A 27,082-nucleotide genomic window follows, 5' to 3' on the forward strand; every position below is an offset into this window, starting at 1 on the left:
CTAGGCTACAAAGACTTCCTGCGGAGAGTATGACTGACGCTCACCACTGGCTTAGAGACATTAGCCTGTGGAAACCTCCTCTGGCTGCTGCTTAACCTTGCTCCTCAACTCAGGTCAGCGCACAGCCTCCAGCCCTCCCCACTGCTTCCCCTCAGCTACTGTGACGGGAGGAGCCAGCAAAGCAGCCACAGCTCCGTCAGGCTACAGCTCCTCTCTTGGAGCCTCCTGCAAAGCATTTCTGAACTAGAGCAAAGGCGAGCCCTCAGAAGGAAGCAGAGCAGTGCCTGCAGTCCTGGCAGGCAACACAGAGCCTTAGGGCACTCTAGTCCAGGCTTGTACGCACCTTGCTTGTCAGTGTCTTGGGCCTCAAGCGGCGGCTCACTCCGGTTGCCTTCAGGACTCTCAAGTTCCTGATGAGCAGCCTCTTGCCAGCTTCGCAGCTTGCTGCTTGATAGACATTCTTCTTCCTACAGGAGGGAAGACATGCATTACAGAACAAGATTCAGCACACAACAGAAAGAGGCAGGAATTGTGATTCGGTGCCCACAGTTCGGCGGCGGCGGCATTAGCAGAGCGAATCCCCAGCCACGCAGGTGCACACTGGGACAGTTGGCTCCAAGACAAGCTGAAGGTTTTCCTGGGGACTGGTGTCAGTGGGAGGCGGAAATAGGAGCCCCACCGGTCAGGAAGGCCAGAGCCCTCCTCATTTTTCCAACACAAACCCTCCCAGCATGGCAACACCCCTCCCTGCTTCCTCAGGGCATTGCTCAGGACACGCCCTGACCATCCACCAGGAGCCACAAGCTGGCAGAGGCTGTGTGCGTGCCAGCACCCCCCCACCCCAGGAGTCCGCAGCGCCAACGCACTGCCACCTAGCAGGCGTGGCCACCCGCACCCACCCAGCGCCTACTCACAGGTCTCCCTTTGAGAGCTCTCCGAGTAGCATCTTCTTCCTCAGATGACAAGCTGTGCCATGTGGCTCGAGCCATGACCTGCCCGCTCTCCCCGCAGAGCACTGAAGTACGCACAGCTCTTCTGGTCTTCTTCCCAACAGCTGAAGGCTCACTCGTCTCGGCAGCTCCTACCAAGGACAGGAAGTACAATTCCCGCCTGTGAATGGTCTCCGTGGCAAAGTATGTTGGCCACAGGGCTAAGCAAGCCCTCTTTCCTGCTCGGAGGGCACACGTGCAAGAGCCCAGAACAACCGTTCAGAAGAGCGTCTGCCTGAACGAACGCCTCACAAAGGACGCAGCAGCTGTGACTTAGGTGCAGTTTTGTCACCAGCAAGCACAAGGCGCCTGTTCCACAGCTGAGAGCAAACACGCTGGCTCCTGTTGACATGACTGGAGAAATCTGCCTCTAGATGTGTGTTAGCCTCACGCAGTCTCTTAGCTGACTTGAGCTGTTCTTCTGGCTGCCTGGCTGTTTCTTCTTTCCCAGCTGCTGCTGTTCTCGCTCAGCCTGCTGCAGGAGGCCCTTCTCCTCTTCAAGAGCCTCAAGCTTCTCCATCCTCGGCGCAATCATGGCAAGAAACCTTCACAGACAAACACAGATGGCTCAAACACAGCACCTGCAGCTCTCTTGCCCAGACCATTTCCTCTTTTGCCACTGGCATCATCCTGCTGTGGGGGCCCCGCCTCAAGCGCCCCAAACACCTCCCAGCTGCCTTGGCCAAGCTCCACACACTCATGCTGCCACTCGAGGCACAGTCAGCATCTGCACCCGCTTGACTTAGGCAGCGTTTCCCGGAACACAAAGCTCCAGCCAGCACCACGCGGAAAGGCCACAGGCCCACTCCTGGAGCAAGGCTTACTTGTCTTGTCTCTTACCTGGCCCTCATCTCCCTCTCTCCATCTCTCAGCCTCTCGCTTTGCTCCCGCAGGAGCCACTCTCGGAGGTGAGCAATGTCCCTCCCTTCTGGCACTTTGGGGGCACCCTTTAGTTGCCCTGCTGGGCAACGGCCTTGCCATGGTGCCTGTGGCTTTCTGCCAAGACAGCAAGGCCCAGCAGTGCTGTAGGCATGTAAACAGCTGCTAACAGCTTCCCCACAGCTGCCCAAGCACTCACATCTCTGCTGTTCTCTGCTGACCCACACCATCAGCACCATCAGCAAGCCCTGCGGCTGAGAGGGGGCCATGGTGGGACAGGGCACGGGCACCAGACGCTGCCCTTGCCCTTGCCCACCAAAGGCAGCTGGAGTGAGGGGGAGCACAGCCCTCTGCCATGTGCTTCCCTTCATGTTCTTCTCCCCGCAGATTGTTCAAGAGTCTGAGCAATCTCCCTCCCTCCTCTTGCTGGCTGCTACTTCTCAGCACCCGTCTCAGAAGAACAACTGGAGCCTCGAGTCACACACCTCCCTCACCACTCACCTTGCCCCAGCTTGCCCGCCACAAGCTTTACATGCATGCGTCTCCGCCGGGCTCCTCTCTGGGAAGGGGGCTTTGGAGCCGCTGCAGGGACGGGCTCTCTGGAAAGCTGCTGGTCCATGCAGGGCAAGGCATCTCAGCATGTGAGATGCTCCTTGGCCTCCGTTGAGCTAGGGTTCCCAGCACTGAGCTATAAGGTCTTGATGTGCTTGCCGAGGGGTAATACAAGGGCTTCTGAAAGCCTTCTGGCGCGCTCTGAGCATCTTACGCAGAGCCTCCGAGGACAGACTGCAGGAGAGTACGTGACAGTTCCTCTTCAGATGGGCCTTCTGCCTCTGAAGGCATGACCATTCCCGGGACGCTCAGAGGTGGGAGCTTCGTTCTTGGTTGACTCTTCTCTAGTTGTCTAGCAGGAATTTTCCTTCCTTCTGGCCTTCGCAAGTCCTGCCCCGGAGAGATCTCCTTCCCACCTCTGCGCCTGGGCTCTTTTGTGTCCCACCTCCCTCAATTCCCTCCTCAAGCAACGGCGCTCTGACGTTGACCGTGCTGATTTAAGAGGAAATCCACTGGCCCACTCGCCACAGTGCTTTCTTGTGAAGGCTTCTTCAAGGAGCTTGCCTCTGCATGCCTTTCTTCTTCAAGCTTCTTCGGCGTTCCACGACTATCGCTGACAACAATTGCAGCATACCCACACAGTCCTGAATGGAGCTGCTGAACTCTGGAAATGGCATTTGGGATGCTACCCCTTGCTTGCATGCATGCTACCCTCTCGGGATCCAGCAGCAACGTTGTGGCATGGGTGCAATGAGGGCAACCTTGTGGCTTCTGGTGCCCAGAGTTCCCATGCTGAACGCCTGGCTTGACAAAGGTGTCTGGCATGCCTGCAGTTGTCTCAAGGGGCACCTGCAGCATTTCAGAAAAGCAATTCTGTTCAATCCAAGAAGCTGCAACTTCGTCCAAGGTGCATCCAACCCTCTCAACAGCATCTTTGGCAACTTTGTCAAGACAAGCCCGACAACACGCTCCGTCCAACCCTGGGAATTCAGCTTCCCTCAGGCTGCTTTCTCCCGCCACGCTGCCAGCTCGCGTGGCTCCTCTGGCAGGGAGCTGCTCCCTCCGCCTGGCCCACAGCCTGCGGCTCAGCGCCGTCTCATGTGCTGCATACCAAATGCTTCCCAAAGGAATCAATAACGGCTCTTGGCAGAAGAAAGACACGATAGAGTTGCTTACCCACATGGCCTTCTGTTAGTGGGCTCCCTAGCAGCGCACTCCGGACTTCATTAGGTACTCGTGCATTGAAAGACTTCGGGGCCAGAAACCACGAGGGAACGATGAGTGAAGGGGGAACAAAACGGAGAGAGGAGGTGGAGGAGGCTAAGATATTGGACAGGTCTCTTTGCTCTGGACTCTTCTGCCATGCGTGCTGCCTGCTCTCATGACACCCCTCCCTGTCATCTCCGGCTCCTTTGCACCTTTTCCAGCGCTGATGTGAAGAATGCTAGTTCTGTGAGCAGGAAGACAAGAAATCTTTGTTCCTCGAGCGCTCAGCTCTTGCCATACTTTCTGAGAAGCTGTTCCGCAGGATGGAGCTGGGCAGCACTTAACACGCCCCGCTAATGACAAGCGGGCAGCAGCAGGCTTGCCTCTAAGCTAACCTTGGAGCTCCTGCAGGAGGAAACTAACCCATGAACAGCTGAGCGCTGGCACAATCCGGCTCAGGAATGCTCCGTGTTTCGCTGCTCACCACATGAGAAAGCAGCCACAGGGACCATGGAGACATGTAGTGCAGCTAATGGACTCAGGCTAAGTATGGGAGGCCAAGAGCCCCCTAAGAGTGCCAGGCACACCTGCTCTCACTCCGCCTGCTGGGGCAGGGCTTTGTCTTCTTCAAGAGCTCTGCAGTTCTTCAACTGCCCTGGCAGTTCAGGGCCATCCTTTCCTTTTGCCACCTGTGGCCCAAGCCTTTTCTGAAAGCTGACACCACGTTTTAGGTTGTCTGTCTTTGCCACAAATTGCTCTCCCGCACCTGCGTGCTGAGGCAGCTGCAGCTAGCACTCTGCGCGAGCCACCTGGTGGAAACTCAGGTTTTCTCACCCCGATGGCCCAGCTACTTCGCCATCGCCTCCTCTCTTTAGTCTCCGGAGGTTGTCTTTGCAGCTGGAAGAGGCCTGCAAATGCGGGTCACGCCGACTGTTGCACTCGGTGCTCAGGAAGGGACAATGTGCATCTCGCCAAGTCACCTCACCAGCTGGCTGGTGAAGCTGTAAAACAGATCGCCCACAGCATGAGCAGGGTAGGAGGGATGAGGAAAGAGACAAAGACGCTTCCACAAGCTTCTTCAGCACACACGGTAGTGCTTTCAAGCCTCCGAGCGTTAGACTTCTTCCTGGCTCAGCACACAGCTGGGCTCTGAATTTTCCCAGGTTCCTTTGCAGCTCTGAGGCAGTACTGAGGGAGGCTGCCAGCCACATGCAAAGTGGGGCGTGAGTTGCAAGCCACGCACAGACCCAGGTAACGGCCTCAACTTGTCCTCCTCCCTCGGTCACTCTTTCGGACCTTGACAGGTTGCCTGTCAAGACAACAGAAGGCTCATCCTTGACTCTCGGGATGTCTCCCCACCACCTTCTTCAATGCTTTCCGAGAGGCTCTTCCAAGGGACGGAGCCAGGCAGCACGTCATGAGCCCCGCTGAGGCCAACTGGGCAACAAGCACGATCTTCTCTAAGCTACTCTTGGAGCTCCTCCAGGAAGAAACTAACCCACAAATGGCCACATGCTCACCAAGGAGAGAGGCCTGTGGCTGCCCCAGTCAAGCAGCTGCGCTTCTGGACACTCAGACGCTTGGGTGCTTTGCGAATAAAGCCCTCCTAGCAGAAAGCTGCAGGAGTGCAGCAAGCGTGTGGGCAGCGTGGGGAGTGATGGTGAGGCAGGAAAGGCTCAGGACAAAGAGAAGAAACTCAGCTGGACCCGGTTAACAGATACAGCTCAACCACGTCACAGCACGACAGCTGCTATCTTTCTGAGACATAGCAGGAGGCTGCTGTCATACCTGCCAAAATCTTCTGCTCTCTTTCAGGTCAGCGTCGCTGTCTCCTTCGCAGGCTCCTGAAGAGAAGCATTTGCTTGTCTCAGGACAGAGACACAGCTCTCTCGAAGAATCCTCCCTACTGCTTTCTGCAGCAAGAAACAAACAGCCATCCCTGAGTAACTTCCAAGCCTGTAGCGCTCCCTTGGCAAGGCGGTGTGGAAAGCAAAGCGAGACTTTGTCCCTAGGCTACAAAGACTTCCTGCGGAGAGTATGACTGACGCTCACCACTGGCTTAGAGACATTAGCCTGTGGAAACCTCCTCTGGCTGCTGCTTAACCTTGCTCCTCAACTCAGGTCAGCGCACAGCCTCCAGCCCTCCCCACTGCTTCCCCTCAGCTACTGTGACGGGAGGAGCCAGCAAAGCAGCCACAGCTCCGTCAGGCTACAGCTCCTCTCTTGGAGCCTCCTGCAAAGCATTTCTGAACTAGAGCAAAGGCGAGCCCTCAGAAGGAAGCAGAGCAGTGCCTGCAGTCCTGGCAGGCAACACAGAGCCTTAGGGCACTCTAGTCCAGGCTTGTACGCACCTTGCTTGTCAGTGTCTTGGGCCTCAAGCGGCGGCTCACTCCGGTTGCCTTCAGGACTCTCAAGTTCCTGATGAGCAGCCTCTTGCCAGCTTCGCAGCTTGCTGCTTGATAGACATTCTTCTTCCTACAGGAGGGAAGACATGCATTACAGAACAAGATTCAGCACACAACAGAAAGAGGCAGGAATTGTGATTCGGTGCCCACAGTTCGGCGGCGGCGGCATTAGCAGAGCGAATCCCCAGCCACGCAGGTGCACACTGGGACAGTTGGCTCCAAGACAAGCTGAAGGTTTTCCTGGGGACTGGTGTCAGTGGGAGGCGGAAATAGGAGCCCCACCGGTCAGGAAGGCCAGAGCCCTCCTCATTTTTCCAACACAAACCCTCCCAGCATGGCAACACCCCTCCCTGCTTCCTCAGGGCATTGCTCAGGACACGCCCTGACCATCCACCAGGAGCCACAAGCTGGCAGAGGCTGTGTGCGTGCCAGCACCCCCCCACCCCAGGAGTCCGCAGCGCCAACGCACTGCCACCTAGCAGGCGTGGCCACCCGCACCCACCCAGCGCCTACTCACAGGTCTCCCTTTGAGAGCTCTCCGAGTAGCATCTTCTTCCTCAGATGACAAGCTGTGCCATGTGGCTCGAGCCATGACCTGCCAGCTCTCCCCGCAGAGCACTGAAGTACGCACAGCTCTTCTGGTCTTCTTCCCAACAGCTGAAGGCTCACTCGTCTCGGCAGCTCCTACCAAGGACAGGAAGTACAATTCCCGCCTGTGAATGGTCTCCGTGGCAAAGTATGTTGGCCACAGGGCTAAGCAAGCCCTCTTTCCTGCTCGGAGGGCACACGTGCAAGAGCCCAGAACAACCGTTCAGAAGAGCGTCTGCCTGAACGAACGCCTCACAAAGGACGCAGCAGCTGTGACTTAGGTGCAGTTTTGTCACCAGCAAGCACAAGGCGCCTGTTCCACAGCTGAGAGCAAACACGCTGGCTCCTGTTGACATGACTGGAGAAATCTGCCTCTAGATGTGTGTTAGCCTCACGCAGTCTCTTAGCTGACTTGAGCTGTTCTTCTGGCTGCCTGGCTGTTTCTTCTTTCCCAGCTGCTGCTGTTCTCGCTCAGCCTGCTGCAGGAGGCCCTTCTCCTCTTCAAGAGCCTCAAGCTTCTCCATCCTCGGCGCAATCATGGCAAGAAACCTTCACAGACAAACACAGATGGCTCAAACACAGCACCTGCAGCTCTCTTGCCCAGACCATTTCCTCTTTTGCCACTGGCATCATCCTGCTGTGGGGGCCCCGCCTCAAGCGCCCCAAACACCTCCCAGCTGCCTTGGCCAAGCTCCACACACTCATGCTGCCACTCGAGGCACAGTCAGCATCTGCACCCGCTTGACTTAGGCAGCGTTTCCCGGAACACAAAGCTCCAGCCAGCACCACGCGGAAAGGCCACAGGCCCACTCCTGGAGCAAGGCTTACTTGTCTTGTCTCTTAACCTGGCCCTCATCTCCCTCTCTCCATCTCTCAGCCTCTCGCTTTGCTCCCGCAGGAGCCACTCTCGGAGGTGAGCAATGTCCCTCCCTTCTGGCACTTTGGGGGCACCCTTTAGTTGCCCTGCTGGGCAACGGCCTTGCCATGGTGCCTGTGGCTTTCTGCCAAGACAGCAAGGCCCAGCAGTGCTGTAGGCATGTAAACAGCTGCTAACAGCTTCCCCACAGCTGCCCAAGCACTCACATCTCTGCTGTTCTCTGCTGACCCACACCATCAGCACCATCAGCAAGCCCTGCGGCTGAGAGGGGGCCATGGTGGGACAGGGCACGGGCACCAGACGCTGCCCTTGCCCTTGCCCACCAAAGGCAGCTGGAGTGAGGGGGAGCACAGCCCTCTGCCATGTGCTTCCCTTCATGTTCTTCTCCCCGCAGATTGTTCAAGAGTCTGAGCAATCTCCCTCCCTCCTCTTGCTGGCTGCTACTTCTCAGCACCCGTCTCAGAAGAACAACTGGAGCCTCGAGTCACACACCTCCCTCACCACTCACCTTGCCCCAGCTTGCCCGCCACAAGCTTTACATGCATGCGTCTCCGCCGGGCTCCTCTCTGGGAAGGGGGCTTTGGAGCCGCTGCAGGGACGGGCTCTCTGGAAAGCTGCTGGTCCATGCAGGGCAAGGCATCTCAGCATGTGAGATGCTCCTTGGCCTCCGTTGAGCTAGGGCTCCCAGCACTGAGCTATAAGGTCTTGATGTGCTTGCCGAGGGGTAATACAAGGGCTTCTGAAAGCCTTCTGGCGCGCTCTGAGCATCTTACGCAGAGCCTCCGAGGACAGACTGCAGGAGAGTACGTGACAGTTCCTCTTCAGATGGGCCTTCTGCCTCTGAAGGCATGACCATTCCCGGGACGCTCAGAGGTGGGAGCTTCGTTCTTGGTTGACTCTTCTCTAGTTGTCTAGCAGGAATTTTCCTTCCTTCTGGCCTTCGCAAGTCCTGCCCCGGAGAGATCTCCTTCCCACCTCTGCGCCTGGGCTCTTTTGTGTCCCACCTCCCTCAATTCCCTCCTCAAGCAATGGCGCTCTGACGTTGACCGTGCTGATTTAAGAGGAAATCCACTGGCCCACTCGCCACAGTGCTTTCTTGTGAAGGCTTCTTCAAGGAGCTTGCCTCTGCATGCCTTTCTTCTTCAAGCTTCTTCGGCGTTCCACGACTATCGCTGACAACAATTGCAGCATACCCACACAGTCCTGAATGGAGCTGCTGAACTCTGGAAATGGCATTTGGGATGCTACCCCTTGCTTGCATGCATGCTACCCTCTCGGGATCCAGCAGCAACGTTGTGGCATGGGTGCAATGAGGGCAACCTTGTGGCTTCTGGCGCCCAGAGTTCCCTTGCTGAACGCCTGGCTTGACAAAGGTGTCTGGCATGCCTGCAGTTGTCTCAAGGGGCACCTGCAGCATTTCAGAAAAGCAATTCTGTTCAATCCAAGAAGCTGCAACTTCGTCCAAGGTGCATCCAACCCTCTCAACAGCATCTTTGGCAACTTTGTCAAGACAAGCCCGACAACACGCTCCGTCCAACCCTGGGAATTCAGCTTCCCTCAGGCTGCTTTCTCCCGCCACGCTGCCAGCTCGCGTGGCTCCTCTGGCAAGGAACTGCTCCCTCCGCCTGGCCCACAGCCTGCGGCTCAGTGCCGTCTCATGTGCTGCATACCAAATGCTTCCCAAAGGAATCAATAACGGCTCTTGGCAGAAGAAAGACACGATAGAGTTGCTTACCCACATGGCCTTCTGTTAGTGGGCTCCCTAGCAGCGCACTCCGGACTTCATTAGGTACTCGTGCATTGAAAGACTTCGGGGCCAGAAACCACGAGGGAACGATGAGTGAAGGGGGAACAAAACGGAGAGAGGAGGTGGAGGAGGCTAAGATATTGGACAGGTCTCTTTGCTCTGGACTCTTCTGCCATGCGTGCTGCCTGCTCTCATGACACCCCTCCCTGTCATCTCCGGCTCCTTTGCACCTTTTCCAGCGCTGATGTGAAGAATGCTAGTTCTGTGAGCAGGAAGACAAGAAATCTTTGTTCCTCGAGCGCTCAGCTCTTGCCATACTTTCTGAGAAGCTGTTCCGCAGGATGGAGCTGGGCAGCACTTAACACGCCCCGCTAATGACAAGCGGGCAGCAGCAGGCTTGCCTCTAAGCTAACCTTGGAGCTCCTGCAGGAGGAAACTAACCCATGAACAGCTGAGCGCTGGCACAATCCAGCTCAGGAATGCTCCGTGTTTCGCTGCTCACCACATGAGAAAGCAGCCACAGGGACCATGGAGACATGTAGTGCAGCTAATGGACTCAGGCTAAGTATGGGAGGCCAAGAGCCCCCTAAGAGTGCCAGGCACACCTGCTCTCACTCTGCCTGCTGGGGCAGGGCTTTGTCTTCTTCAAGAGCTCTGCAGTTCTTCAACTGCCCTGGCAGTTCAGGGCCATCCTTTCCTTTTGCCACCTGTGGCCCAAGCCTTTTCTGAAAGCTGACACCACGTTTTAGGTTGTCTGTCTTTGCCACAAATTGCTCTCCCGCACCTGCGTGCTGAGGCAGCTGCAGCTAGCACTCTGCGCGAGCCACCTGGTGGAAACTCAGGTTTTCTCACCCCGATGGCCCAGCTACTTCGCCATCGCCTCCTCTCTTTAGTCTCCGGAGGTTGTCTTTGCAGCTGGAAGAGGCCTGCAAATGCGGGTCACGCCGACTGTTGCACTCGGTGCTCAGGAAGGGACAATGTGCATCTCGCCAAGTCACCTCACCAGCTGGCTGGTGAAGCTGTAAAACAGATCGCCCACAGCATGAGCAGGGTAGGAGGGATGAGGAAAGAGACAAAGACGCTTCCACAAGCTTCTTCAGCACACACGGTAGTGCTTTCAAGCCTCCGAGCGTTAGACTTCTTCCTGGCTCAGCACACAGCTGGGCTCTGAATTTTCCCAGGTTCCTTTGCAGCTCTGAGGCAGTACTGAGGGAGGCTGCCAGCCGCATGCAAAGTGGGGCGTGAGTTGTAAGCCACGCACAGACCCAGGCAACGGCCTCAACTTGTCCTCCTCCCTCGGTCACTCTTTCGGACCTTGACAGGTTGCCTGTCAAGACAACAGAAGGCTCATCCTTGACTCTCGGGATGTCTCCCCACCACCTTCTTCAATGCTTTCCGAGAGGCTCTTCCAAGGGACGGAGCCAGGCAGCACGTCATGAGCCCCGCTGAGGCCAACTGGGCAACAAGCACGCTCTTCTCTAAGCTACTCTTGGAGCCCCTCCAGGAAGAAACTAACCCACAAATGGCTACATGCTCACCAAGGAGAGAGGCCTGTGGCTGCCCCAGTCAAGCAGCTGCGCTTCTGGACACTCAGACGCTTGGATGCTTTGCGAATAAAGCCCTCCTAGCAGAAAGCTGCAGGAGTGCAGCAAGCGTGTGGGCAGCGTGGGGAGTGATGGTGAGGCAGGAAAGGCTCAGGACAAAGAGAAGAAACTCAGCTGGACCCGGTTAACAGATACAGCTCAACCACGTCACAGCACGACAGCTGCTATCTTTCTGAGACATAGCAGGAGGCTGCTGTCATACCTGCCAAAATCTTCTGCTCTCTTTCAGGTCAGCGTCGCTGTCTCCTTCGCAGGCTCCTGAAGAGAAGCATTTGCTTGTCTCAGGACAGAGACACAGCTCTCTCGAAGAATCCTCCCTACTGCTTTCTGCAGCAAGAAACAAACAGCCATCCCTGAGTAACTTCCAAGCCTGTAGCGCTCCCTTGGCAAGGCGGTGTGGAAAGCAAAGCGAGACTTTGTCCCTAGGCTACAAAGACTTCCTGCGGAGAGTATGACTGACGCTCACCACTGGCTTAGAGACATTAGCCTGTGGAAACCTCCTCTGGCTGCTGCTTAACCTTGCTCCTCAACTCAGGTCAGCGCACAGCCTCCAGCCCTCCCCACTGCTTCCCCTCAGCTACTGTGACGGGAGGAGCCAGCAAAGCAGCCACAGCTCCGTCAGGCTACAGCTCCTCTCTTGGAGCCTCCTGCAAAGCATTTCTGAACTAGAGCAAAGGCGAGCCCTCAGAAGGAAGCAGAGCAGTGCCTGCAGTCCTGGCAGGCAACACAGAGCCTTAGGGCACTCTAGTCCAGGCTTGTACGCACCTTGCTTGTCAGTGTCTTGGGCCTCAAGCGGCGGCTCACTCCGGTTGCCTTCAGGACTCTCAAGTTCCTGATGAGCAGCCTCTTGCCAGCTTCGCAGCTTGCTGCTTGATAGACATTCTTCTTCCTACAGGAGGGAAGACATGCATTACAGAACAAGATTCAGCACACAACAGAAAGAGGCGGGAATTGTGACTCGGTGCCCACAGTTCGGCGGCGGCTGCATTAGCAGAGCGAATCCCCAGCCACGCAGGTGCACACTGGGACAGTTGGCTCCAAGACAAGCTGAAGGTTTTCCTGGGGACTGGTGTCAGTGGGAGGCGGAAATAGGAGCCCCACCGGTCAGGAAGGCCAGAGCCCTCCTCATTTTTCCAACACAGACCCTCCCAGCATGGCAACACCCCTCCCTGCTTCCTCAGGGCATTGCTCAGGACACGCCCTGACCATCCACCAGCAGTCACAAGCTGGCAGAGGCTGTGTGCGTGCCAGCACCCCCCCACCCCAGGAGTCCGCAGCGCCAACGCACTGCCACCTAGCAGGCGTGGCCACCCGCACCCACCCAGCGCCTACTCACAGGTCTCCCTTTGAGAGCTCTCCGAGTAGCATCTTCTTCCTCAGATGACAAGCTGTGCCATGTGGCTCGAGCCATGACCTGCCAGCTCTCCCCGCAGAGCACTGAAGTACGCACAGCTCTTCTGGTCTTCTTCCCAACAGCTGAAGGCTCACTCGTCTCGGCAGCTCCTACCAAGGACAGGAAGTACAATTCCCGCCTGTGAATGGTCTCCGTGGCAAAGTGTGTTGGCCACAGGGCTAAGCAAGCCCTCTTTCCTGCTCGGAGGGCACACGTGCAAGAGCCCAGAACAACCGTTCAGAAGAGCGTCTGCCTGAACGAACGCCTCACAAAGGACGCAGCAGCTGTGACTTAGGTGCAGTTTTGTCACCAGCAAGCACAAGGTGCCTGTTCCACAGCTGAGAGCAAACACGCTGGCTCCTGTTGACATGACTGGAGAAATCTGCCTCTAGATGTGTGTTAGCCTCACGCAGTCTCTTAGCTGACTTGAGCTGTTCTTCTGGCTGCCTGGCTGTTTCTTCTTTCCCAGCTGCTGCTGTTCTCGCTCAGCCTGCTGCAGGAGGCCCTTCTCCTCTTCAAGAGCCTCAAGCTTCTCCATCCTCGGCGCAATCATGGCAAGAAACCTTCACAGACAAACACAGATGGCTCAAACACAGCACCTGCAGCTCTCTTGCCCAGACCATTTCCTCTTTTGCCACTGGCATCATCCTGCTGTGGGGGCCCCGCCTCAAGCGCCCCAAACACCTCCCAGCTGCCTTGGCCAAGCTCCACACACTCATGCTGCCACTCGAGGCACAGTCAGCATCTGCACCCGCTTGACTTAGGCAGCGTTTCCCGGAACACAAAGCTCCAGCCAGCACCACGCGGAAAGGCCACAGGCCCACTCCTGGAGCAAGGCTTACTTGTCTTGTCTCTTACCTGGCCCTCATCTCCCTCTCTCCATCTCTCAGCCTCTCGCTTTGCTCCCGCAGGAGCCACTCTCGGAGGTGAGCAATGTCCCTCCCTTCTGGCACTTTGGGGGCACCCTTTAGTTGCCCTGCTGGGCAACGGCCTTGCCATGGTGCCTGTGGCTTTCTGCCAAGACAGCAAGGCCCAGCAGTGCTGTAGGCATGTAAACAGCTGCTAACAGCTTCCCCACAGCTGCCCAAGCACTCACATCTCTGCTGTTCTCTGCTGACCCACACCATCAGCACCATCAGCAAGCCCTGCGGCTGAGAGGGGGCCATGGTGGGACAGGGCACGGGCACCAGACGCTGCCCTTGCCCTTGCCCACCAAAGGCAGCTGGAGTGAGGGGGAGCACAGCCCTCTGCCATGTGCTTCCCTTCATGTTCTTCTCCCCGCAGATTGTTCAAGAGTCTGAGCAATCTCCCTCCCTCCTCTTGCTGGCTGCTACTTCTCAGCACCCGTCTCAGAAGAACAACTGGAGCCTCGAGTCACACACCTCCCTCACCACTCACCTTGCCCCAGCTGCCCGCCACAAGCTTTACATGCATGCGTCTCCGCCGGGCTCCTCTCTGGGAAGGGGGCTTTGGAGCCGCTGCAGGGACGGGCTCTCTGGAAAGCTGCTGGTCCATGCAGGGCAAGGCATCTCAGCATGTGAGATGCTCCTTGGCCTCCGTTGAGCTAGGGTTCCCAGCACTGAGCTATAAGGTCTTGATGTGCTTGCCGAGGGGTAATACAAGGGCTTCTGAAAGCCTTCTGGCGCGCTCTGAGCATCTTACGCAGAGCCTCCGAGGACAGACTGCAGGAGAGTACGTGACAGTTCCTCTTCAGATGGGCCTTCTGCCTCTGAAGGCATGACCATTCCCGGGACGCTCAGAGGTGGGAGCTTCGTTCTTGGTTGACTCTTCTCTAGTTGTCTAGCAGGAATTTTCCTTCCTTCTGGCCTTCGCAAGTCCTGCCCCGGAGAGATCTCCTTCCCACCTCTGCGCCTGGGCTCTTTTGTGTCCCACCTCCCTCAATTCCCTCCTCAAGCAACGGCGCTCTGACGTTGACCGTGCTGATTTAAGAGGAAATCCACTGGCCCACTCGCCACAGTGCTTTCTTGTGAAGGCTTCTTCAAGGAGCTTGCCTCTGCATGCCTTTCTTCTTCAAGCTTCTTCGGCGTTCCACGACTATCGCTGACAACAATTGCAGCATACCCACACAGTCCTGAATGGAGCTGCTGAACTCTGGAAATGGCATTTGGGATGCTACCCCTTGCTTGCATGCATGCTACCCTCTCGGGATCCAGCAGCAACGTTGTGGCATGGGTGCAATGAGGGCAACCTTGTGGCTTCTGGTGCCCAGAGTTCCCATGCTGAACGCCTGGCTTGACAAAGGTGTCTGGCATGCCTGCAGTTGTCTCAAGGGGCACCTGCAGCATTTCAGAAAAGCAATTCTGTTCAATCCAAGAAGCTGCAACTTCGTCCAAGGTGCATCCAACCCTCTCAACAGCATCTTTGGCAACTTTGTCAAGACAAGCCCGACAACACGCTCCGTCCAACCCTGGGAATTCAGCTTTCCTCAGGCTGCTTTCTCCCGCCACGCTGCCAGCTCGCGTGGCTCCTCTGGCAGGGAGCTGCTCCCTCCGCCTGGCCCACAGCCTGCGGCTCAGCGCCGTCTCATGTGCTGCATACCAAATGCTTCCCAAAGGAATCAATAACGGCTCTTGGCAGAAGAAAGACACGATAGAGTTGCTTACCCACATGGCCTTCTGTTAGTGGGCTCCCTAGCAGCGCACTCCGGACTTCATTAGATACTCGTGCATTGAAAGACTTCGGGGCCAGAAACCACGAGGGAACGATGAGTGAAGGGGGAACAAAACGGAGAGAGGAGGTGGAGGAGGCTAAGATATTGGACAGGTCTCTTTGCTCTGGACTCTTCTGCCATGCGTGCTGCCTGCTCTCATGACACCCCTCCCTGTCATCTCCGGCTCCTTTGCACCTTTTCCAGCGCTGATGTGAAGAATGCTAGTTCTGTGAGCAGGAAGACAAGAAATCTTTGTTCCTCGAGCGCTCAGCTCTTGCCATACTTTCTGAGAAGCTGTTCCGCAGGATGGAGCTGGGCAGCACTTAACACGCCCCGCTAATGACAAGCGGGCAGCAGCAGGCTTGCCTCTAAGCTAACCTTGGAGCTCCTGCAGGAGGAAACTAACCCATGAACAGCTGAGCGCTGGCACAATCCGGCTCAGGAATGCTCCGTGTTTCGCTGCTCACCACATGAGAAAGCAGCCACAGGGACCATGGAGACATGTAGTGCAGCTAATGGACTCAGGCTAAGTATGGGAGGCCAAGAGCCCCCTAAGAGTGCCAGGCACACCTGCTCTCACTCCGCCTGCTGGGGCAGGGCTTTGTCTTCTTCAAGAGCTCTGCAGTTCTTCAACTGCCCTGGCAGTTCAGGGCCATCCTTTCCTTTTGCCACCTGTGGCCCAAGCCTTTTCTGAAAGCTGACACCACGTTTTAGGTTGTCTGTCTTTGCCACAAATTGCTCTCCCGCACCTGCGTGCTGAGGCAGCTGCAGCTAGCACTCTGCGCGAGCCACCTGGTGGAAACTCAGGTTTTCTCACCCCGATGGCCCAGCTACTTCGCCATCGCCTCCTCTCTTTAGTCTCCGGAGGTTGTCTTTGCAGCTGGAAGAGGCCTGCAAATGCGGGTCACGCCGACTGTTGCACTCGGTGCTCAGGAAGGGACAATGTGCATCTCGCCAAGTCACCTCACCAGCTGGCTGGTGAAGCTGTAAAACAGATCGCCCACAGCATGAGCAGGGTAGGAGGGATGAGGAAAGAGACAAAGACGCTTCCACAAGCTTCTTCAGCACACACGGTAGTGCTTTCAAGCCTCCGAGCGTTAGACTTCTTCCTGGCTCAGCACACAGCTGGGCTCTGAATTTTCCCAGGTTCCTTTGCAGCTCTGAGGCAGTACTGAGGGAGGCTGCCAGCCACATGCAAAGTGGGGCGTGAGTTGCAAGCCACGCACAGACCCAGGTAACGGCCTCAACTTGTCCTCCTCCCTCGGTCACTCTTTCGGACCTTGACAGGTTGCCTGTCAAGACAACAGAAGGCTCATCCTTGACTCTCGGGATGTCTCCCCACCACCTTCTTCAATGCTTTCCGAGAGGCTCTTCCAAGGGACGGAGCCAGGCAGCACGTCATGAGCCCCGCTGAGGCCAACTGGGCAACAAGCACGATCTTCTCTAAGCTACTCTTGGAGCTCCTCCAGGAAGAAACTAACCCACAAATGGCCACATGCTCACCAAGGAGAGAGGCCTGTGGCTGCCCCAGTCAAGCAGCTGCGCTTCTGGACACTCAGACGCTTGGGTGCTTTGCGAATAAAGCCCTCCTAGCAGAAAGCTGCAGGAGTGCAGCAAGCGTGTGGGCAGCGTGGGGAGTGATGGTGAGGCAGGAAAGGCTCAGGACAAAGAGAAGAAACTCAGCTGGACCCGGTTAACAGATACAGCTCAACCACGTCACAGCACGACAGCTGCTATCTTTCTGAGACATAGCAGGAGGCTGCTGTCATACCTGCCAAAATCTTCTGCTCTCTTTCAGGTCAGCGTCGCTGTCTCCTTCGCAGGCTCCTGAAGAGAAGCATTTGCTTGTCTCAGGACAGAGACACAGCTCTCTCGAAGAATCCTCCCTACTGCTTTCTGCAGCAAGAAACAAACAGCCATCCCTGAGTAACTTCCAAGCCTGTAGCGCTCCCTTGGCAAGGCGGTGTGGAAAGCAAAGCGAGACTTTGTCCCTAGGCTACAAAGACTTCCTGCGGAGAGTATGACTGACGCTCACCACTGGCTTAGAGACATTAGCCTGTGGAAACCTCCTCTGGCTGCTGCTTAACCTTGCTCCTCAACTCAGGTCAGCGCACAGCCTCCAGCCCTCCCCACTGCTTCCCCTCAGCTACTGTGACGGGAGGAGCCAGCAAAGCAGCCACAGCTCCGTCAGGCTACAGCTCCTCTCTTGGAGCCTCCTGCAAAGCATTTCTGAACTAGAGCAAAGGCGAGCCCTCAGAAGGAAGCAGAGCAGTGCCTGCAGTCCTGGCAGGCAACACAGAGCCTTAGGGCACTCTAGTCCAGGCTTGTACGCACCTTGCTTGTCAGTGTCTTGGGCCTCAAGCGGCGGCTCACTCCGGTTGCCTTCAGGACTCTCAAGTTCCTGATGAGCAGCCTCTTGCCAGCTTCGCAGCTTGCTGCTTGATACACATTCTTCTTCCTACAGGAGGGAAGACATGCATTACAGAACAAGATTCAGCACACAACAGAAAGAGGCAGGAATTGTGATTCGGTGCCCACAGTTCAGCGGCGGCGGCATTAGCAGAGCGAATCCCCAGCCACGCAGGTGCACACTGGGACAGTTGGCTCCAAGACAAGCTGAAGGTTTTCCTGGGGACTGGTGTCAGTGGGAGGCGGAAATAGGAGCCCCACCGGTCAGGAAGGCCAGAGCCCTCCTCATTTTTCCAACACAAACCCTCCCAGCATGGCAACACCCCTCCCTGCTTCCTCAGGGCATTGCTCAGGACACGCCCTGACCATCCACCAGCAGTCACAAGCTGGCAGAGGCTGTGTGCGTGCCAGCACCCCCCCACCCCAGGAGTCCGCAGCGCCAACGCACTGCCACCTAGCAGGCGTGGCCACCCGCACCCACCCAGCGCCTACTCACAGGTCTCCCTTTGAGAGCTCTCCGAGTAGCATCTTCTTCCTCAGATGACAAGCTGTGCCATGTGGCTCGAGCCATGACCTGCCCGCTCTCCCCGCAGAGCACTGAAGTACGCACAGCTCTTCTGGTCTTCTTCCCAACAGCTGAAGGCTCACTCGTCTCGGCAGCTCCTACCAAGGACAGGAAGTACAATTCCCGCCTGTGAATGGTCTCCGTGGCAAAGTGTGTTGGCCACAGGGCTAAGCAAGCCCTCTTTCCTGCTCGGAGGGCACACGTGCAAGAGCCCAGAACAACCGTTCAGAAGAGCGTCTGCCTGAACGAACGCCTCACAAAGGACGCAGCAGCTGTGACTTAGGTGCAGTTTTGTCACCAGCAAGCACAAGGCGCCTGTTCCACAGCTGAGAGCAAACACGCTGGCTCCTGTTGACATGACTGGAGAAATCTGCCTCTAGATGTGTGTTAGCCTCACGCAGTCTCTTAGCTTACTTGAGCTGTTCTTCTGGCTGCCTGGCTGTTTCTTCTTTCCCAGCTGCTGCTGTTCTCGCTCAGCCTGCTGCAGGAGGCCCTTCTCCTCTTCAAGAGCCTCAAGCTTCTCCATCCTCGGCGCAATCATGGCAAGAAACCTTCACAGACAAACACAGATGGCTCAAACACAGCACCTGCAGCTCTCTTGCCCAGACCATTTCCTCTTTTGCCACTGGCATCATCCTGCTGTGGGGGCCCCGCCTCAAGCGCCCCAAGCACCTCCCAGCTGCCTTGGCCAAGCTCCACACACTCATGCTGCCACTCGAGGCACAGTCAGCATCTGCACCCGCTTGACTTAGGCAGCGTTTCCCGGAACACAAGGCTCCAGCCAGCACCACGCGGAAAGGCCACAGGCCCACTCCTGGAGCAAGGCTTACTTGTCTTGTCTCTTACCTGGCCCTCATCTCCCTCTCTCCATCTCTCAGCCTCTCGCTTTGCTCCCGCAGGAGCCACTCTCAGAGGTGAGCAATGTCCCTCCCTTCTGGCACTTTGGGGGCACCCTTTAGTTGCCCTGCTGGGCAACGGCCTTGCCATGGTGCCTGTGGCTTTCTGCCAAGACAGCAAGGCCCAGCAGTGCTGTAGGCATGTAAATAGCTGCTAACAGCTTCCTCACAGCTGCCCAAGCACTCACATCTCTGCTGTTCTCTGCTGACCCACACCATCAGCAAGCCCTGCGGCTGAGAGAGGGCCATGGTGGGACAGGGCACGGGCACCAGACGCTGCCCTTGCCCTTGCCCTTGCCCACCAAAGGCAGCTGGAGTGAGGGGGAGCACAGCCCTCTGCCATGTGCTTCCCTTCATGTTCTTCTCCCCGCAGATTGTTCAAGAGTCTGAGCAATCTCCCTCCCTCCTCTTGCTGGCTGCTACTTCTCAGCACCCATCTCAGAAGAACAACTGGAGCCTCGAGTCACACACCTCCCTCACCACTCGCCTTGCCCCAGCTGCCCGCCACAAGCTTTACATGCATGCGTCTCCGCCGGGCTCCTCTCTGGGAAGGGGGCTTTGGAGCCGCTGCAGGGACGGGCTCTCTGGAAAGCTGCTGGTCCATGCAGGGCAAGGCATCTCATATGCTCACACAGTAGTGCTTTCAAACCTCCGAGGTTTAGACTTCTTCCTGGCTCAGCACTCAGCTTGGCTCTCAATTTTGCCCTAAGGAAAGCTTTCTCTACTCTAGAGACCCCTCATTCGAGAAACAGCCCAGGCTCTACAGCGTCAGCCTTACAGTTATCTACTGATGCTGTGTGGAAGTGAGGAGCTATTTACGGAGGCATTTCAGAAGACGTGCCGTTCCTCCACTGAAATGGACTTGTCCGTTCCTGCAGCCAGTGTTGCAGGTGGAAGGAGCCCTGCAGGGCTGGGGGCAGGAAACAAAAGACAGCCCACCCCCACCCTCTGCCCCAAAAGTCATCATCCTACGCAACCAGGAAGAAATGTCAGAAACCTCCACACCAGCAATTCCGGCTTTGGGCTGAACCTTCTGAGTGAAGAGTTCAAGCCTCACGGTTCATACTCAGCCAACCTCCAGGCCACTAGAGGCCTCAGTGCACAGTGTCCTCAGGGGCAGCCAGTCCTGAGGGACGCCTGGAGTAACACTGCCTCCAGGCAGTACCTCTGTTGGGGAAGAAGGTATTGGCACCTGAAGCAAAGAAGACACTTTGCACATTTCCCTAGCACAGAAGGCCCAGCATTTGTAAATATACAAAGAAGGAAAGCAGGAGAAGTTTTCACTCTCCCCAGAGGACACCTTCCCTGGCCTCCGCATGCCTTGCCACCTGCTGCACGCAGGGCACCAGCTGTGCCCTTGCACGGTGCCAGAAGTCAGGCTGGCAGTGGCCATGGCAAGCACAGGCACGGGCAGAGACCAGTGGTGTGACAAACGCTCCAGGACTCCTTTCAAGAGCCTTCCTGCAGCGACCCTCCGCTGGCACTTCTCCCTCCTGTGCCACCAGGCTCCGGTCATGCCCGCCGGTCTCCCAGCGAGCGGCACTACAAGAACTGCATTGCCACTTTCCCGTGCCACTGTCCAGCTGGTGCCAGGCCATCCCAGGGCCTGCCTGCAGCCCTCGCCTGCCCTTGGCTTGCAGGAGAGTTCAGAGCACATTCCCCAGTGGCTGTGGCAGTTGCTGCATCCCCAGTGTCTGAAGCTTCAACCCAGACAGACCTTCTCACAGCAGGTGCTGCTCCACAGGTGTCAGGCTCCAGGGAGTGCCTAGCGCTGACAGACAGCTCTCTTGTGCAAGGTGTGCTGTGGTTGATCAGTTATATCTCATAGAAGGAGAAAGGCTCTTACTCCTCCTCAAGACTTTGTTCCTTTGAGGAACAAGTTTAGCGCCCTCCAAGCTGAGGAGGAGCTGGGCACGGCTCCAAGGGAGGCAACTGGCCTGACAGACCCCGTGCCATGAGGGAACACCCAGAAGAAGCAGCGAGTGATTGTTGCGGGTGACTCCCTGCTGCAGGCGACAGAGGCACCTATCTGCCGACCTGACCTCTTGTCCAGAGAGGTTTGCTGCCTGCCAGGGGCTCGAAGAAGAGATGTCATGGAAAGACTGCCAAGGCTTGTCCATGCATCGGACTACTACCCTCTGCTGCTCTTCCATGTGGGCGCTAACAACACGAAAGGCAAATTGGAAACCATCACACAGGACTCCAGAGCTCTGGGGATGGTGGTGAAGGGTGTGGGAGCCCAGGTCGTTTTCTCCTCAATCCTGCCTGTGAGGGGGAAGGACGGGAGGAGGAGTAGATGAGCTTTCCAAGTTAACAACTGGCTGCGCCGCTGGTGTTGGCAACAGGGCTTTGGTTTCTATGGCCATGGAACCCTGTTTGAAGATCAACAGCTGATGAAGAGCGATGGGATCCACCTCACTAAGCGGGGCACACGTGTCTCTTTGCCAACAGGTTGGCCAGCCTGGTAAGGAGGGCTTTAAATTAGGCAAGATGCGGGAAGGGGAGTGCTATAGTGACACTGTACTCATTAAAACACCGCTCAAGTCAGGATGCAAAAGGAAGACTAGGGAAAATGTGGGCCCGCTGCTGAATGGGGCGAGTGCCCTGGTAACAAAGGATATAGAGAGGGCAGAGTTACTGAATGCTGCCTTTGCTTCAGTCTTCACTTCTAAGGCCAGCCTTCAGCAATTCCAGACCCTGGGGACAAGAGAGGAAGGCTGGAGAAAGGAAGACTCTCCCTTGGTGGAGGAGGATCGGGTTCGAGATCTTTTGTCCAATCTTTTGACATCCATAAATCCATGGGCCCTGATGGGCTGCACCCACGAGTGCTGAGGGAGCTGGCAGATGTTATCGCTAGGCCACTCTCCATCCTCTTGGAAAGGTCCTGGAGATCAGGAGAGGTGCCTGAGGCCTGGAAGAAAGCCAATGTCACGCCAGTCTTCCAAAAGGGCAAGAAGGAGGAGCCAGGAAACTACAGGCCTGTCAGCCTCACCTCCATCCCGGGAAAGCTGATGGAACAGCTCCTCCTGGAGGTCCTCACTAAGCATCTGGAGGACAAGAAAGTGATCAGGAGTAGTCAGCATGGATTCACCAAAGGGGAATCATGCTTGACCAACCTGAGAGCCTTCTCAGATGGACTGACTGGCTGTGTGGATGAGGGTAGAGCAGTGGATGTTGTCTGCCTGGACTTCAGCAAGGCTTTGGACACTGTCTCCCATCACATCCTCCTAGGTAAACTCAGGAAGGGTGCGTTAGATGAGTGGACGGTGAGGTGGCTTGAGAACTGGCTGGATGGCAGAGTTCAGAGGGATGTGCTCAGTGGTGCAGAGTCAAGTTGGAGGCCTGTGGCTAGTGGTGTCCCCCAGGGGTCAGTCCTGGGTCCAGTCTTGTTCAATGTATTCATCAGTGACCTGGAGGAAGGGACAGAGTGCACTCTCAGCAAGTTAGCTGATGATCCTAAACTGGGGGGAGTGGCTGACACACCACAAGGCTGTGCTGCCATTGAGAGGGAGCTGGAGAGGCTGGAGAGCTGGGCGGAGAGGAACCTCCTGAAATTCAACAAAGGCAAGTGCAAGGTCCTGCACCTAGGGAGGAATAACCCCAGGCACCAGTACAGGCTGGGGGCTGAGCTGCTGGAAAGCAGCTCTGCACAGAAGGACCTGGGAGCGCTGGTGGACAACAAGTTAAGCATGAGGCAGCAATGTGGCCTTGTGGCCAAGAAGGCCAAAGGTATCCTGGGGTGCATTAGGCAGAGTGTTGCCAGCAGGTGGAGGGAGGTGATCCTGCCCCTCTCCTCAGCCCTGGGGAGGCCTCCCCCTGGAGTAGTGTGTCCAATTGTGGGCTCCCCAGGACAAGAGAGACATGGCAGTACTGGAGAGAGTCCAGCGGAGGGCTCCAAAGATGATGAGGGGACTGGAGCATGTCTCCTCTGAAGAAAGGCTGCAAGAGCTGGGCCTGTTCAATCTGGAGAAGAGAAGACTGAGAGGCGATCTCATCAGTGTGTACAAGTATGTGTGTGTGGGGGGGGGGGTGTCGACAAGATGAGGCCAGTCTCTTCTCCGTGGTGCCCGGTGACAGGACAAGAGGCAATGGGCAGAAACTGAACCACAGGAAGTTCCATCTAAACCTGAGAAAAAACTTCTTGACTGTGAGGGTGACAGAGCACTGGAACAGGTTGCCCAGAGAGGTAGTGGAGTCTCCTTCGCTGGAGATACTCAAAACCCGTCTGGATGTGACCCTGGGAAATATGCTCTAGAGGACCCTGCTTGGAGCAGGGAGGTTGGACTAGATGATCTCCAGAGGCACCTTCCAACCTGAACCATTCTGTGATTCTGTGTAATAAGATGAAGCTGGATTTTCCCCACGTGCTTTGGTTAGGCCGCTTCACAGTCTTCAGGTCTTCTGTGACTGCCTGAGCTAGTCGTATTAAGCACCTTTGAGGATTTGGTGCCACCAGCAATAAGAACCCAGGCGATTCCTATTGGAAGGGATCTGGAGAGGACAAGACAAACATAGCCTACGTTCATCTTACTCAATGGTTGTTGGATCCAAAACTCCTGTTACTGGGATCCCGTAAAACTGCTGCATAGCGGCAACTGCAGACTGCATAGCTTTGCCCAACTGCAAGGCAGGCAATCGGCTGTCAGGTGGAAGCAAATAGCCATACGCTTTCAACCAACCCTGAAAAACAAAGAAGCAGAGCATAAGAAGCTGCACAGTCACTTGTAACATCTACAGACAAGAACATTTCTTCCCAACAAGAAGGGACTAACCAGCTAAAGAAAGTCAACAGCCTCTCTTTTTTTGTTCCGTTTGGCAACACCATCTGGTAGCAGGCAAGGACTAAAGAGCCAGGTTCAGAGCTCCCGCCTGGACGGGAAGACAGCTTCACAGGCCTGGCCAAAGCCAGCAAAGACTGCCTACTATGCCCAGCCTCTGCCCTGTACTCCACAGCCAGGTCTCGGCCGTTGCAGAACGCAAGCCTCCTGTTCAATACTTCTTACTTAGCCTGGCGGCACGAAAGCCGCAGAGAGCCTGTAGGGAGAGGGGCCCACAAAGGAGGAAGCCCTTGCTTCAGGAGGGTGAGAAAGAAAGCGCAGCACAGGATCAGAGCTGTGGACGCCAAAGACAAGTTACACGGGTTCAAAAAGTAAGCACAGAAATTCATGCTGGGGGGGAGGGGGGAGGCGGAAGATGTGCCAGGCATCACCAAAGGCTCAAGAAAAAGCCACGCTGCAAAACTGCTGGGACACTGGACATTTTCTACCGTTGCCTTGACATCTGAGGTCGGCCTCTGCCAAACACAGGCTACTGGAACGGAGGGACCACAAGAAGTCTGAGCCAAAGCAGCTGACCTGGTTAAGCCGCAGTGAAAGAGCAAGCTAACCAGACCAGCTTCGACAGGCGCTGCCGCCACAAACACAAGAGGCAAGACGGTCTTCCCAAGCCGCTTCCCAGCTTAGACACATGGAAAGAGGTGAATGCACAGGCAGAGGAGCTGCAAGTGACACAAGTGGCACCGCAGAGCTGAGGCCAGTTCAGCAGCAGAAAACTAAACTGGCACCTTGGCCACGGAGAAGCGGGAGGTCCTCAGGCAGCAGCAGCGAGACAAGAGCCTGCAGGAGACGCCGGGAAGGCTTTTGGCAGAGCAGCAGTGCCCCGGCACAGGGCACGGCGGGCAGCAGGCACAGGGCAGCCAGGGCGCCGCCGCCAGCGCAGCCAGGGCCTGCTGGCCGCACTCGGCCCGCTGGCCCCGCCAGGACCCCCGGCCCAGCTCCCCGCCCCGCTCCGCTCCCGCCGCTGGCCACCTCGCTCCCGCCTAGGGCACCCCCGGCCTCGCCCCCGGCCCGCCGCGGCCCCGCTGCCCTCGGCGCCCCGCCGCGCAGCCCCCGGCCCTGCGCAGCCGCCGCAGCCCGGGCCCCAACCCCGAGCCCCGGGCCCCACCTGGCCGGTGCTGGTGTCGGTGGCGACGGCGGCGCCGAGCAGGCCGCAGAGCAGCGCCAGCAGGGAGCCCGCCGCGGCCCGGCCCCGGGGGCCCCGGCCCCGGCCCCAGCTCGGCGCCATGGCAGCGGCGGGGCTCCGGCCCGGCGGCGCGGGCTGCGGCGGCGCGGGCAGGCCGGAAGGGGCGGGCGGCGGCGCGGCACCGCCTCTTCCTCGGCGGGGCCGGCGGGCGCGGGGCCGGCTGGCTGCCAGCCGCCCGCCGCCGCCGCCTCGCGGGCTGTCGCCGCCCCCTGGCGGCCCGGAGGCCGCGGAGGCTGCGCGGGGACAGGCCGGGCGGCGGCAGGGCCCTGGCCCGGGAGGGCCCGGCGGGACGCGGCAGAGGCCCGAGGCCGCGGGGGCGGGGGGCGCCTCCCCGGCCGGCGGGGCTCCGCGCCGTCGCTCCGGTTCCCCCACGCCCGCCTCTGGCTGCGGAAGCGCAGGAGCGCGCAGCCGCCCGGCCTTTGGGCAGCGCCGGCGGAGGGGCGGGGCCGCGCGAGGCTGTCTGCTCCGGCCTCTCGTCTCGGGCTGCGTCGCGCCCCTTCTTGAGAGGCCCCGGGGCTCGACGGCCTCCCAGCGAGCGGGGGGCTAGGGCCGCCCCGCGGTGCCCTTTGCTTTTGCTGCGGCCTTGGAGACCTTCAGCAAACACACCCGCGTGTAGGCACCCCGGGGGCAGGAGGCCGTAGTTCTGCCAGCAGCCTGGGGCTGCGGTAAAAGTGGGGCCAGCAGTCCCGTGGGCAGCAGCAGCCCTGCCCTGAAGGCCTCCCAGGTGTGCAAGCAGCGGGCAGGCCGTTTGGAGATGCGTACGCAGGTGGAGAGCCGGATTTCTCTGCTGCCTCCGAGAGACCCAAGGGCCTCCCTTCACTTCGGCCAGAGTTGGGAGGGGGAGGGCACAACAAATGGCCCCTGCGGTGACAGTGGGAAGGCAGGGGAAGCTGTGGATGGCAGGGGCCTGGCCCGGCCCCTTGAGTGGGGAGGGGAGCACAGGGCCCAGAAGAGCAGTAGCCAACCTACACTTTCACACCGGGTTCATTAAAGAACTTTGATCCTGAGCTGGCTTGGGGGGAGGGCGACACACGCTACAAAACCAGGGAAATCTCTTGCTCTGTCTGTCATAGGCTTTACCATCCTCAGCGTAGGAGCTGGAATGAATCTCCCTTAGCAAGTGAGTCTTTTAGCGCAGTGCCCATAGCCCGCCTGGCACAAGGGGCAGCTTGCTAGACAAATCCGACTCATGCAGCAGCCGTCAGCGGCGGGGGGTGTTTGGAGCTGGAGGAGTTGGCCCGCAGACGGTGTAGCCGTGGCTGGGAAACGTCAGGCTGGAGCGGGCTGCCGTCCCCCCGGAGAGACGGTGTCGGGGCAGCGGTGCTGCCAGATGGGGGGCGTTGGGTTCTCCTGCAGGTGGGCAGGGAGTGCGCCCTCACCCAAAGCAGCTTTTTGAACCTGCTGTGCTGCGTGCCCAGGCAGGGCCAGCCCTTTGCCTCCTGACTCAAGCTGACAGCAGCTCAGCTAGCGTGCGGCTGAGGCGGTGGCTGTGCTCAGGACAGCCTCTGTGCCCTGCCTGCAGAAGCTGGGCGCAAGCTCTTTGCAGAGCCAAGCCAGCTGGAGCTCCCCCTTCCTCCCGTGCCTGTGGTTTTGTCCCAGGGAGAACTCTGAAAGGGAACAGCTCTGGCTGCCATTTCGACTCGCTGCCTTGCTAGAGAAATCCTCCTCCCACGCACACACTGCCACTTTGTCAGACCTTCCCATTCACCAGCACCCCGTGTCCGTGCGGTGGGTGCCTCTGAAAGCCCTTGCTGAGCCAGCCACAGGCAGGTAGGGCAGCAGTGAGTGCCACATTGGCGTGGAAGGAGCGTGACCTGTGAGCCTGCCCTGCTGATTGGGGTCCCGGCACACTGGGAGCAGGTGATGACCACTGAGGGACAGGATCGGGGCTCTCCCTGCTCTCAGGAGAAACCCCAGCCATGGGCAGAGAGACCTTCTGGAGGTAAAGAGCAGCACTGCCAGTACAGTGAAAGCTCACGTCCCTACAGCCGCATGACTCTGGTACACGTGGCCTCCACTGTAACCCAGAGCCCTCTGCTTAGCCTCTGGTGGCGTCAGGACCTGCCTGTTTGCCTTTGGGGACAGCCCAGAGCCTTCTGTGTGCCCTTTGATGGCCCGCAAAGCCATCTCTTCACCTTTTCAGGAGCCCCAAAGACCTCCATTTGTCATGAAGTCTTTTCCCTCACCTCTCCCATTTGCCTTTCAGTATCATCCAGAGGGCTCTGTGTGTCTTTTGGGGCACCGAGATGTCCCCACGGGTCTTTCAGGGCAGCCCAGGGC

At 57.7% G+C, this 27,082-nt stretch overlaps 2 protein-coding genes across 7 annotated transcripts in view; both read right to left on the bottom strand.

The window, feature by feature from the left end:
* Positions 1-1,237: 1,237 nt before the first annotated feature.
* The window catches only part of LOC138061518 (uncharacterized), a 94,938-nt gene continuing 69,093 nt past the window's right edge, over positions 1,238-27,082 (bottom strand). Inside the window, exons 7-14 of one of the 5 annotated variants that reach the window (XM_068912563.1) lie at positions 17,246-17,369; positions 16,683-16,807; positions 12,184-12,350; positions 11,613-11,736; positions 6,549-7,168; positions 5,978-6,101; positions 5,415-5,539; positions 1,238-1,534 (exon numbers count right to left, since the gene is read on the bottom strand). In XM_068912563.1, coding sequence (XP_068768664.1) covers positions 7,130-7,168; positions 11,613-11,736; positions 12,184-12,350; positions 16,683-16,807; positions 17,246-17,369 — 579 coding nt within the window. In that variant the 3' untranslated portion in view covers positions 1,238-1,534; positions 5,415-5,539; positions 5,978-6,101; positions 6,549-7,129. Of the gene's footprint in view, positions 1,535-5,414; positions 5,540-5,977; positions 6,102-6,548; positions 7,169-11,612; positions 11,737-12,183; positions 12,804-16,682; positions 16,808-17,245; positions 17,370-17,816; positions 17,984-27,082 lie in introns of those variants that run through there. The other 4 variants (XM_068912564.1, XM_068912565.1, XM_068912566.1 and 1 more) reach the window with 4 other exon arrangements.
* LOC138061519 (matrix metalloproteinase-24-like) lies at positions 18,140-24,856 on the bottom strand. 2 transcript variants are annotated; one of them, XM_068912568.1, is made up of 3 exons: positions 24,725-24,856; positions 23,313-23,461; positions 18,140-18,436 (listed from the first exon to the last, which is right to left on the bottom strand). In XM_068912568.1, the coding sequence occupies exons 1-3, from the start codon at positions 24,842-24,844 to the stop codon at positions 18,262-18,264; spliced, it is 444 nt and encodes a 147-aa protein (XP_068768669.1). In that variant the 5' UTR covers positions 24,845-24,856; the 3' UTR covers positions 18,140-18,261. The 2 variants fall into 2 exon arrangements, with proteins under 2 accessions (XP_068768669.1, XP_068768670.1); XM_068912569.1 differs by lacking the exon at positions 18,140-18,436 and adding an exon at positions 22,059-22,191.

This window comes from Struthio camelus, chromosome 18 (genome assembly GCF_040807025.1).
Source record: "Struthio camelus isolate bStrCam1 chromosome 18, bStrCam1.hap1, whole genome shotgun sequence".
Lineage (NCBI taxonomy): Eukaryota > Metazoa > Chordata > Aves > Struthioniformes > Struthionidae > Struthio > Struthio camelus.

Excerpts from the sequence above, each read along its gene's own strand:
- LOC138061519 (XM_068912568.1), bottom strand. The coding sequence starts at position 24,844 with ATGGCGCCGAGCTGGGGCCGGGGCCGGGGCCCCCGGGGCCGGGCCGCG. Across the intron at positions 23,462-24,724 it reads CCGACACCAGCACCGGCCAG|GGTTGGTTGAAAGCGTATGG; the intron begins GTGGGGCCCGGG and ends TTTGTTTTTCAG. Across the intron at positions 18,437-23,312 it reads TTGGATCCAACAACCATTGA|GTTTCTTGCCATGATTGCGC; the intron begins GTAAGATGAACG and ends TTGTCTGTGAAG.